Below are 12,821 nucleotides of genomic sequence, written 5' to 3'. Positions count from 1 at the left end.
TAGTGACTGTCCACATCTTGCCCTTGTGAACAGAGCTTCTGCGAATTTAGAATGGAACCTGGAAACATCTCCGCGCTGTGGGCAGCAGACAGCACAGCGGGAGCCACCCGCCTTCATTAGAAATACTACTCAGGACTTCGTGTGTCAGCTGCCAAATGGAAATGATCCTCACTCCCATTATTTGTATTCATTTGTACAAATGTTTTTTGCCATAAATCCAGATTCCTTTTGAGTCCCTTGGTTAGTCTGTTTCAGCTAAGAAAATGTCTTCAGGCTGAACATGGTGGCACACCCCTTAAGTCCCAACACTCAGGAGGTAGAGGCAGGCAGATCTCTGAATTCAAGGCCAATCTGGTCCAGGTCATCCAAGGCTACGTACTGAGACCCAGTTTTTCCTTTTTTAAATTTCTAGTCAAAACTTCAACTTTTTAGACTTTGTTCTAAATTGTCTGAAATTACAAAGTAGTAGCTAAAGAGCTATTTCAGTGGGCTTAATAAAGCATTGAAATTATTCTGGTGGCATGCCATTGGCTGGAAGCCACAGAGACTGGTGGCAAGTGTGTTTTCCTCAAGTACAAGCTGCGTCAGCCCCATGGGCACAGGCCCTAAAGCATTCACCAGGCCCTGAGCGTTACGTCTTCTCTTTCCTAGGTTGACAACAGCCCTGATTCCAAAATCTACATCTATGATGTTGAAATGGACACAGTGAATGTCTTCAACTTCAAAACTGGAGAAATTGGACAGATGCAGACAATGCCCTTTAATGAGCCGGAGGCCAATGAGTAAGATTATAGTCGAGAGGATTTTGTGGGAAACAATATTTGCCTCCTGTCCAACTTACTAAGTTAGATTTTGAACCTTGGAGCCTAAAACAGACACTAAGCAGTTGAAGTAGATTTAAGTACCTGGTCTCTGTGCTCCAGGGTTGAGACTATGGAAGTGACTTAGTAGTAACTCAAAATTTGGAGGGGCTCTCCCAAACATCTCTAAGAATATCTCAGAACAGAATGGCCTCAGACTTATTGGCAACTCTAACAGGAAAAAAGTGCTTGATTGTCTTTGTAGAGAATGTTTCTAGAGAAGATAAAAAAAAATCAATGTCTTTCTGTTGGGGGAGGGTTGATGTAACACATAAATATGGTTTCTGCTACAGAAAACATATTCGTGGGCTTTAAAGCACTTCCAAGCACTTTGCTACATCTGTGTTTGATTCTGCATGACTTGAGTCAGGAAAGCAAACAGTTTGGGAAAGATGCTGAATGTGGGGCTGGAGAGATAGCTTAGTGGTTAAGCGCACTGACTGTTCTTCTAGAGGACCCAGGTTCAATTCCCAACACCCACATGGCAGCTCACAACTGTCTATGACTCCAGTTTCAGGGGATCTGCACCCCTCACACAGACACACATGAAGGCAAAAACACCAATGCATATAAAATAAAAATAAATATAAAAAAAGATTGTCTTCTGACCGCACACATGCAAAAAAAAAAAAAAAATGCTAGATGTGTCTGCCATGAAGTAGGTGCAGGACAGAAAGCATGTATGGAAACCTTCAGGCTCGCCTAAATGGCTAACAGAACAGAAGAACTGGCAACAGAGTTTTACTCGCTGACATACTTTTTCTGTTATCTTTTTTTTTTTTTTTTTGGTACTGCTATTTTTGCTAGTTTTTTTGTTTCATTGATTTGGTTGATTGTGATGCTAAGGCCAGATCCCAGAACAGAACCTGGTGTGTGCTAAGCAAGTGCCCTACCACTGAGTTACTCCCCAGCTCCAGCCTTACCTTATGCTAGTTCCAGCAGGTCCTGACTCGGATCTCCCCGTCTGTCTCCCGAGTCCTGCCTGCCCCTTTACCTGCTCGGCCTGCTTCTTCTCTGTTGATGCCTCTACTTCTCTTTCCACCTGACTGTGTCACTGGTCTCCCGCCTCAGATTGGCCTTCAGCCCAGTCCCAGTCTCCCTGGGCTCTCTGTGACCAGGTGTAAATCTTTGGAACTAAGCTTTCCTTCACCTCCTACTGTCAGTTCCCCCCTTTATCTTATGAACTGTCTTTAAATTCCTGTTTTTCCCTTGACTCTGCCTGATTTCCATGACTTCTTTTTTAAGAATAGGCAACATCCTTTCTGCCTATTCTAAATCTCTTGCCAGGCCAGACTCCTTATAGTACAAAGAAAACAACCTGTGTCTGGCATTTTATAAGTCCTTGGTCTATGTTCCTTCCAAAATTCTGTGCTTGTCACGTCCGTTATGCACAGAGCCGAGCAGGCCATGGCCGTGGGCAGCCACCAGTGCTGGTGCTAGCAGCATCCATGAGGGTTGTGTTTTCTGTAGGAGTGGGTCCTGCACAGCCACCAAGGGCCATTGAGCCCAGCAGTTCCATACTCTCCCCTGGGTTTACTGTGCTCTCTAGAGGGTGGGTGGCACTTAAGGATGACTATCTGCCTTACCTCGTAATTCTTCCTTTTTGTGTGTGATTGTCCTGCCTTCTTCTCCCAAACATCTAAAACTAATAGTACATATCACCACACTCATTTACTGTTATAAGATCTCCATATAGAACTTCTTCAAGGGGCTGGAGAAATGGCCCAGCAGTTAAGAGTACTGACTGATCTTCCAGAGGTCATGAGTTCAATTCCCAGCAACCGCAGTTCACTCACAAGCATCTCTAGTGGGATCTGATGCCCTCCTCTGGCATAAAGGTGTACATACAGATATAGCTCATGCGTAAAATAAATAAATCTTTTTTTTTTTCTGTTTTAAAGAGCTTCTTCAAGTTTTGGGCCCATAAATCATGGTATATTTTAGATGGGACTTCCAGATCCAAGCATCATGCTCTGTGTCTCCAAGCCAGACTTCCCAGACCCTTTACTCCCAGTTTCTCAAAGTCTGCAAGAATTTGTTTTGATGGGATGCGCTCCAGGAGCCATGCACTTGCCAACACTGCCACCTGCTGGCATTGGCTGAGATGGCTCTGAGTGGTGTGGGTAGCACTGAAAGCACTGTTCTTCTCAGAGTTGGGGACAGTTCTTCTCTTCTGTTTTAGGACCCACATCTTTATGCATGAGAGACTAGCAAATTACGTTCCTGTGAACCATTACTGGGATCAGAGTGAGCCCAGGCTCTTCGTGTGTGAGGCCTTGCAGGAATCACCTGGAGCCCAGCCACAGACTGTAGACAAGCAGCCCCACATGGAGGACACATGTCCCAAGGTACCTATTGTTTACTATGTTACATGTTTAGACATATATGGTGACTGTTTACCAGACAGTGTCTTCATGGTATAACTTACGGGAGAGTTACTAGGAAAATCCATCCATGTGAAGTAGAGAATCTGCCTCATATCTCCTAAGGGTTACTGTGTCATCAGGATCATTTCCATAGACAAATGGTCGACAGATCCATCTTTTTGGGGAGGTGGGCTTTGAGACAGGGTTTCTCTCTTGCGCCCTGACTGTCCTAAAACTAGCTCTGTAGACCAGGCTGGCCTCGAACTTACAGAGGTCTGCCTGCCTCTGCCTCTTGTGTGCTGGAACTAAAGGCATGCGCCACCGCCATCCTGCAGTCAGACCCATCTTGAGCCACAGTGTGAGGTGTATCTGTTGGCTGGTGTTCCCCTTTGTATCTGCTCCACCTTCCTGTCTAGGTTTGCCCCATTTTTTTTGTCCAGTCTAACCCCAATTTTTTTCTTGATTTTCTTTTTTTTTTTTTTTTTTAATATTTATTTATTACGTATACAATATTCTGTCTGTGTGTATACCTGCAGGCCAGAAGAGGGCACCAGACCCCATTACAGGTGGTTGTGAGCCACCACGTGGTTGCTGGGAATTGAACTCAGGACCTTTGGAAGAGCAGGCGGTGCTCTTAAACTCTGAGCCATCTCTCCAGCCCCCTAATTTCTTGATTTTCTTAACTGTCCCATGTTACTCTTCTCTGTGGGCAGAGCTCGCTCTCTCTCTCTCTCTCTCTCTCTCTCTCTCTCTCTCTCTCTCTCTCTGCGCTCTAATTTTTTTCTCTGTCCCCCTCCCTGCCTCTTTCCTCCCCTTCAACCCTCTCCCAAGGTCCCCATGCTCCCAATTTACTCAGGAGATCTTGTCTTTTTCTACTTCCCATGTAGATTAGATCTATGTAAGTCTCTCTTAGGGTCCTCATTGTTGTCTAGGTTCTCTGAGATTGTGATTTGTGGGCTGGTTTTCTTGCCTTATGTTTAAAAACCACCAATGAGTGAGTACATGTGATAGTTGTCTTTTTGGGTCTGTGTTACCTCATGCAAAATGATGTTTTCTAGCTCCATCCATTTGCCTGCAAAATTCAAGATGTCATTTTTTTTCTGTTGTGTAGTACCCCATTGTGTAAGTGTGCCACATTTTCCTTATCCATTCTTTGGTCGAGGGGCATTTAGGTTGTTCCCAGGTTCTGGCTATGATAAACAAAGCTGCTATGAACATAGTTGAGCACATGTCCTTGTGGCACAATTGAGCCTCCTTTGGATATATACCCAAAAGTGGTATTACTGGGTCTTGAGGAAGGTTGTTTCCTAATTTTCTGAGAAATCGACACACTGACATCCAAAGGGGCTGTACCAGCTTGAATTCCCACCAGCAATGCAGGAGTGTTCCCTTTACCCCACAACCTCTCCAGCATAAGTTGTCGTCAGTGTTTTTGATCTTGGCCATTCTTTTTTTTAAAATTTATTTATTATGTATATAGTGTTCTGGGCACCAGATCTCATTATATATGGGTGTGAGCCATCATATGGTTGCTGGGAATTGAACTCAGGATCTCCGGAACAGCAGTCAGTTCTCTTAACCTCTGAGTCATCTCTCCAGACCGATCTTGGCCATTCTTACAGGTGTAAGATGGAATCTCAGAGTTGTCTTGATTTGTATTTCTTTGATGACTAAGGATGTTGAACATTTTCCTTAAGTGTCTTTCAGACATTTTAGATTCCTCTGTTGAGAGTTTAGGTCTGTATTCCATTTTTTTTATTGAATTATTTGTTCTTTTGATGACCAATTTTTTGAGTTCTTTGTATATTTTGGAGATCAGACCTCTGTCTGATGTGGGGTTAGTGAAGATCTTTTCCCATTCTGTAGGCTGTCGTTTTGTCTTGTTGACCGTGTCCTTTGCTGTAAAGAAGCTTTTCAATTTCAGGAGGTCCCATTTATTAATTGTTTCTCTCAGTGTCTGTACTACTGGGGTTATATTTAGGAAGTGGTCTCCTGTGACAATGCATTCAAGTGTACTTCCCACTTTGTCTTCTATAAGGTTCAGTGTGGCTGGCTTTATGTTGAGATCTTTGATCCATTTGGACTTGAGTTTTGTGCATGGTGATAGATATGGATCTGTTTTTATTCTCCTACATGTTGATATCCTGTTATGCCAGCACCACTTGTTAAATATGCTTTCTTTTTTCCATTTGATATTTTTTGCTTCTTTGTCAAAAATCAGGTGTTCGAAGGTGTGTGGATTAATATCCGGGTCTTCCAATGGTCCTCCTGTCTTTTTATGCCAATACCAGGCTATTTTCAGTACTTTAGCTCTGTAGTAGAGTTTGAAGTCAGGGATTTTGATGCCTCCAGAAGTTTTTTTATTGTACAGGATTGTTTTGGTTATCCTGGGTTTTTCGCTTTTCCATATGAAGTTGAGTGCCGTTCTTTGGAGGTCTGTGAAGAATTTTGCTGGGCACTGCATTGAATCTGTAGATTGCTTTTGGTAAGATGGGTAGAGCTCTTTATAGAGCTCTATATGAACTGTCCCTTACTACCTTAGCACGTGCTGAGATTGGGTCTGAGGTAGAGCTGTAACAACCCCCATTCACCTCTCATGAGCTGTCCTCTGTCACTGTCTCTGCCCTCCTCATTCCCCCGCCCCCCTGTGGAGCAACCTCCATGCAGATGTGCTCTTGGCTCCAGACCAACACCCACATAGGAACTGGGACTCTTGATACTTCCCAAGCCTTATGTTTTGCAAGGTGTCAGATGTGCCTGAAGCCCAGCAATCTGTGCCCCTGTAGCCCACCTTCCTCTCAGAGCAGTTTGCATGCACAACTCCCAAGTAAGTCGGCACGGGGAAGCCCGTTCTATAGTTTTAGAGTTTATCTTCCTGCTGGAGGCATTCTCACAGATGAGAGTCTGCCCCTGAGACCCTCTGAAATCTGAAATCCTGAGAATACCAGGAGCAGATCCCGTCCTTGATCCTCAGTCACAGAGGCTTCCGTATCACTGGAATGAAGGACACATTGCCAGAGGACTTTTCCAGAGGACTATTTGCTGTGACAGCCCAGGAAATAATGGGCCACAGCAAAGATAATTAGGGATGGCTGGTACTGGTCATGTGATCAAATGGTTCTGTTTTTTTGTGATGATGGTGTGTGCAGCTCTAAGAGTTCACACTAGAGTAATGAGGAAAAGTATGTGTCCTCTTTTTAAGAAGCAGTTGCAGATAGGAAGGTAGTCCCAGCATTTGCTGCGGCTTACTCTGCTCACATGCAACAGAGGCAACATTACATTTGGGCTCTCTCCTGTACATTCCATATTCCTCAAGAGCAGAGAAGAGGGGTATTGTTTGTTTGTTGTCAACATTGTCATGGTTTGGTTTTGTTTGTGTTTTTGAGGCAGGGTCTTACTATGTAGCTCTGAATACAACCCACTGTGTAGACCAGGCTGGCCTCTCGCTCAGAGATCCATCTGCCTCTGCCTCCCAAGTGTTGGGCTTCACCTGGCTCCTTGATGAGTTTTAAATCAGAGCAAAGAAACTCAAAGGGAGAATTTTAAAAAACACAAGCACTCTTGGGTTTCCCTCATGAACTCAGATGGGTTTGATGGTTAGTCACTCCTGGGGTCTGTTGGTCACAGACAGGTTAGGTGCAGTCATATGGGAGAGGCTGGATGCCTTATTCTTCAAAGGGGATAGATAAAAAACTTGGGAAGCCTTGCCAGAAGTAATATCATGACCATACACCCTGAAAAGAAACTGAGAAGAAAATTATATTGCTAAATTTAAAACCAAGCTACATTGTCCTGTGTCTTTCAGGAAGATGTTTTGATTCTGTCATTCTTCGCTTCTGAGGAGCATGGCTTCTTGCTCCATGACTGCTTCCCCAGGCCTTCTATCTACCAGAACCTTCTTGGAATGGAAGTGCCTCATTATTACTTCACAAAAAAGGTAGGAATCCCTGATACCTGCACAATTATCCTGTTTTCTCTTCCTTGGGTAAATTCTTCCACATGTCTCTAGCATACTTGAGATTTGAGCTGGCCCTCCAGGTTCTGAGACTCACCTCCCATGAGATCAGGTCTGCCATCAGCTGTCAGTAATTATGTGACATTCTGCAAGCACTGATGTCTCCAGTGCTGGGAAACCTCACAGGACATGCCTTTGCTCTTAGGGCAGACGAACGTGATAATGGTCTTGTGACTCTTGGCTCTTCCTTTTTGAGTTTCCTTCTTTTTGTTTTTGTTTTTCTATTTGTATTTTGAGACAGGGTTTCTCTATGTAACAGTCCTGGCTGTCCTGGAACTCACTTTATAGACCAGGCTAGTCTCGAACTCACTAAAAGCCACCTGCCTCTGCCACCTGAGTGCTGGAATTAAAGGCATGCACCACCACCCGGCTTTGACTTTCCTTCTAATGACAGGTCTTTCAGCCTTTGTCATTTCCTTTTATTCTAGCTGAGTTTTTAAAATAATTACTCCTATGTTCTTCTCTGAATGTGGCTGACGGTGGAGGAGGACTGAGAAACCAAGGACAATGGCAATGAACATGAACTCTACAGCATGGACGGGCTCACTGAGAGCCTTGTCAGTTTGGTTGCTCACCTTCCTGGACTTAGGGGGAGCTGGGAGGACCTTGGACTAAACATAGTGAAGGGAACCCTGATGGTTCTTTGTCTTTGGAGAGGGGTGGAGTGGGGGTATGGGTGGAAGGGAGTGGAGGGAAGGGGGAGGAGAAGGGGAGGAGATGGAAATCTTGAATAAAAAAATGAGAAAAAAAAATTTAGGAATTACAAACAATACCAGTCTCCCTGCTCCCAGCCCAGAAGTGATCACTGTGAGGTGGCTGGTGTCACTTCTCAGGAAGCTTCTGTAACCTAGATAGGAATGAGGGACATGCACATGGTTCTTTATGAGCTTTTGAAAAAATGGGGTCAGTAAACACTAGCACACATCCTAACTCACGTATGTTACATGCCTGAGAGCCATTTGGGCTGTGGTTCTCAGATGACACACTGACAAAAGAAACGGAGTCCGGGCAGTCTCACACTGTTGTATCCATTTTTACCACACTGAGCTACCTGAGGGACTTTTCCGCCCAGGAGCCCCGTGGGTTTGTGGCGTCAAAGCCGTCGCAGCAGCTCCATAGTCGCTGGGCTGCAGCTGCTTGCTGGCGTGGCTTTGATACCCAGAACTAAAGATCGATCTGGAACCCCCACCTTCTGGGAAAATGTAGACATCCTCCCTTCACTCCCCTTGCATTGTCACACCATAAGGTGGGGAGAGGGGACCTATGGTGTCAGCTGTTACCTTTTACCTAGTGTCTCTTGTTTTCCCCATATGGTGATGTGCAATCAGTCTTTAAATGAGTCCTGTGCTATTCTTACTGTCTGAAACTAAACTATCTTTTTTTAAAAGATTTATTTATTTATTATGTATACAGCATTCCTTCCATGTATGCCTGCATGCCAGAAGAGTGCACCAGATCTCATTATAGATGGCTGTGAGCCACCATGTGGTTGCTGGGAATTGAACTCAAGACCTCTGGAAGAACAGTCAGTGCTCTTAACCTCTGAGCCATCTCTCCAGCCCCTAACCTATCTTTTTAAAAATTATTTTTAATTTTATGTATGTGTGTCTATATGGGGATGAGTGCTGGTGCCTGTGGAGGCAGGAAACAATACAGGTGGTGATGAGCTCCCTGGGTAATGGAAACTGAACTATGCAAGAGTAGGGCATGCTATCATCAGCTGAGCCATTTCTCTAACCCCACCCCACCCCTTTCTTCTTTCTTTTTCTTCTCTCTCTCTCTCTCTCTCTCTCTCTCTCTCTCTCTCTCTCTCTCTCTCTCTCTCTCTCTCTCTTTCTAGATTTTAATTCCATAGCCTAGGGCAGCCTTGAACTCACACTTAGTTCTTCTGCCTCAGCCTCTTGAGTGCTGAGATTGCTAGGATTACATGTGTGTCCAACCATGCCTGTTGTAGCCAAAAGTGAAGTGTCTCCACAGGGAGACAGAGCAGACTAAAACCTTGTGAGCAGTCCCCTCCACGTAACCACATAAGCTATAGAAACTCTCATGTGGACTGCTAGACAGCCGCAAGCATACAAGCCACACTCGGCTCTTACCAGAGCTGAGATTTACTTTAAAAGGGTTGGTGTAGAGAATAGGGTGGCAGTGGACACTGTCCCTTGATTTGTGACCATTGCGATCAGCCTTATGGGGCTTCTAGCTTTAGGATCTGCAAGCACACGTATATAACGATACATACATTTTAAATAAAAGCGAATCTGGGACAGTTGGTTCCAGTTTTCCCAGTTACCCTCTGCAGCAGTGTTGCGGAGCCGCCGGAAGCTGGCGCACGAGCCGTCTGTCTGTTACACTTCCATGTGCCTCAAAAATGGAGTTGATGGCTGGGAAGGTCCTCGTGTGGTTAACTGAGTTCTGGGTCCTTTTCTGTCCGTGCAGTGTCCTTACTTACTTTATTTTAAAATGGAGTTCCACCACTAGACTGATTTTTCTTGGCATTTTTCAATCCTGTTTTGTGTTCCTTGGTGTAATTTCCCTTTGATTTGAAAACAGAATGTTTGGAAAGCTCTTTTAAATTCTTCCTGTTGAATTTTCCACATTAATACTGTATTGTGGATTTTTGTTTCTTCCACACATTTATGCGTGTTTTCTTTTTCTCGTCTCCTTTTCTGCACCTGCACTCATAGTTGCTCTTCCACAGAAGAGGCGTATATGGTGCCGTCGTAAGTATGAAACCCCAGGTTCTGGCTTGTCACCTTGGTTTTGTCCCATCTCTGAGACTCTTGCTTTCTTGCTGTATTGTGTGTGTGCCCACACTTCCTACCTTCCCTGCTCGCCTACACAGGAAACTTTTCTGGAAGGCTACGGCTTTTGTTTGGCCATATGAGCTATATGACTTAGTGAAGTGTGACAGCAGCCCATTGGCTGTTAGTCTGGTGTGTCTCTGTGGCATGTGCAGCCATTTCACATGATCTCCAGATACAGAGTGTTTGAGTGACCCATGTTTGCAATACAAGGAGTATCATCAGTTTACCTTACAAAGTGCCGCCAAGGACTAGCCAGAAGCACTGTGTCCCTTTCAAGGCTGCTCTTACCCTGCTTGACAACATGCAGTCTTCTGTCCCCCAGGTTTTCAGTGCCCACACATCCCAGGATGGTCTGAGAAGGTCCAATACTCTTAGTTCCTAGCACCCTTACCACGTGACTGGCAGGTTGTTCCAATCTACTATGACATAGGATAAACAGTCTCTGCCTCCTGTTCAAATAAAAATGGGGTTCAAGCCTTGTTTAACTTCCAAGATGAGACAAGTTCAGATGTGTGCAGGGTAGTGTGGCCATAGGCAACAGTTCCTGTCTCAGAGATCAGTAACAAGGACCTAAAAAGAGGCATGGTGAATAGACAGAGAACAGGAATTCCAAGGCACCCCAGGATGCTCACACAGTAAACTGGGTTCTCATTAGAATCACAGCAAGGATGATGTTACCAATGTGAAGGACATTGCCCAACTTGGTGTACAAATTAGCCAGATTCTTCTGTCACCTAGTTTGTGTGTGTGTGTGTGTGTATACATATATATATTATGTATATGTCATTAAATTTATGTGTATATGTATATGTATGTGTATATTTTATATATATGTATCCATCCATGGACCTACACTCCAGCTTCCCTCACGGAACCTGTGCTCATGCCCTGTGCTGTGCCTAGAAGGGCTTTCCAGCTTCAGTGAGGCATGATACACTTCAGAAGATTTTCAGAGTCCAGGTCAAGTGTTGGTTCCTCCTTGGATCTTCTCCCTGAGCCTGCCAGGTGGGCTCAGAAAGAAGAGTGAGGCCGAACCGTTGATGACAGCTGAGCTGGGGAGGAGGTGGTTGACGCCACCAATTGGGTTGTCATGGTGGCAAATTTGTGTTAGCGAGTATGTGTACATAGCAATATGCAAAAGGCCTGCCAAGAGAGGGGAGTTCCAGCCCTGGAGAGAAGAGTCCAAGCACAAATGTAGAGGCTGAGCACACTAGAGGAGCCATGGCAGGGGCCTCCTCACAGACAGACAGACTAGTGTTCTTTAGTTCTAACAGGTAGATGTGTGGCTGACTTGGTTTAAAGCTGGTGAAAGTCTTCACGATGAATGAAACATGGGGAGAGGGTAGCAGAAAGAGCTGTTTATAATGTGAGACTCTAACGTCACCGAATCAGAGACTGAAAAAGCAAGTTTATTCCTGGACAGCCTTTGTTTACCTATTGTCTGAAACAAGGGACCAAAGCTTTGATCAATTCTAGTGACTTTAAAGGTTTTTCAGGACCCTGTGGGGACCATTTGGCCTGTGGCTATATACCTATGCCTCCCTGCATATAAGTTTCCCAGTGGTCGTTTGAAGTTAGAAGTGAGACTGGGTGCAGGCATTGCCTTTACGTGTTACTTGACAAGCATATGCGGCCTTTGTCCTCCAGCCTGGAGAAATAGAGAAAGAAGAGAGGGTGGATTCTGGCCACTACCACATCCCTCAGATGGTAGCCAAGAGACCCCTACGAGACTTTGTGGGGCTGGAGGACTGTGACAAGCCTACTCGGGATGCCATGCTCAACTTCAGCTTCTTTGTCACCATTGGGGACATGGATGAAGCTTTCAAATCTATCAAACTCATCAAAAGGTAAGGCGTTCATTCAGTAAAGTGTCAAGGTGACATGCATCTTACCCAGAGCCTTCAGCCTTTTTAATGCCTTCTTTCTCTTAAAAAAAAGTTTTTTAGATTTATTTTATATGTATGAGTATTTTACTTGTATATATGTGTGTGAATCACGTGTGCCTAGTGCCTAAGGAAGTCAGAAGGCATCTGGTCCCCCAGGGCTATAGTTACAGATGGTTGTGAGCCATCTTGTGCGTGCAGACCCTCAGCTCTAAGTGCTCTTAACTACTAATCTGTCTTTCTAGCCCCTTTTGTGCCTTCTTTATCAATTATATTTTAAGCTAAAGCTCTTTTGTGATCATATTACAGTGTTTAATTGTTTAATTATATTTTAAGCTAAAGCTCTTCTGTGATCATATTACAGTGTTTAATTGTTTTTCTAGTCACCATTAGCCACCAAGCTCAAGGACCCGGCACACTGTTTGGTGCTGCGGGCAAGCCTGGCTCCTGGTATCAGTGGTACCAGGAACCTGTAGGCTGTTATTTTATCATTTTCATTTATCTTAAAGTTCTGTAGGTGCTAAATATTGCTCAAAAGTATTAATAAATAAACACCAAAACTATCGATGAAGTACAGTAAATTTTATGAAAAATGTTAGCCGAGCACTCGGGAAGCAGAGGCAAGCAGAGAGCCTGGTCTACAGAGTGAGTTCCAGGACAGCCAAAGATACACAGAGAAACCCTGTCTCGAAAAACAACAACAACAACAACAACAGAAAATTGTGAAAGAAGTTCCACTGATGTAGATATGCTGGCTTTTTCTAGTCATCCCAGCACATAGAAGTAGGAAGACTACTATAAGAACGAAGCTAGCCTGGACTCTGCGGCCATCTCCGGGCCAGCCTGTGATGGAGTGAGAGAGGCCCTGTCTTAAAAAAGAAACCAGTAAGGGT

General features: G+C 44.5%; 1 protein-coding gene across 2 annotated transcripts in view; it reads left to right on the top strand.

The window, feature by feature from the left end:
• The window catches only part of Ift140 (intraflagellar transport 140), a 93,806-nt gene that overhangs the window by 37,352 nt on the left and 43,633 nt on the right, over window positions 1-12,821 (top strand). For both annotated transcript variants that reach the window (XM_038324714.1, XM_038324716.1), the window contains exons 16-19: window positions 652-782; window positions 3,043-3,208; window positions 7,032-7,163; window positions 11,693-11,892. In XM_038324714.1, the coding sequence (XP_038180642.1) occupies window positions 652-782; window positions 3,043-3,208; window positions 7,032-7,163; window positions 11,693-11,892 (629 nt within the window). The remainder of the gene's footprint in view (window positions 1-651; window positions 783-3,042; window positions 3,209-7,031; window positions 7,164-11,692; window positions 11,893-12,821) is intronic.

The sequence above is a fragment of the Arvicola amphibius genome, chromosome 4 (genome assembly GCF_903992535.2).
Source record: "Arvicola amphibius chromosome 4, mArvAmp1.2, whole genome shotgun sequence".
Taxonomy (NCBI): Eukaryota; Metazoa; Chordata; class Mammalia; order Rodentia; family Cricetidae; genus Arvicola; species Arvicola amphibius.
Note: the sequence above shows the minus strand (reverse complement) of the source record. Positions and strands in the feature narration are given on the sequence as shown.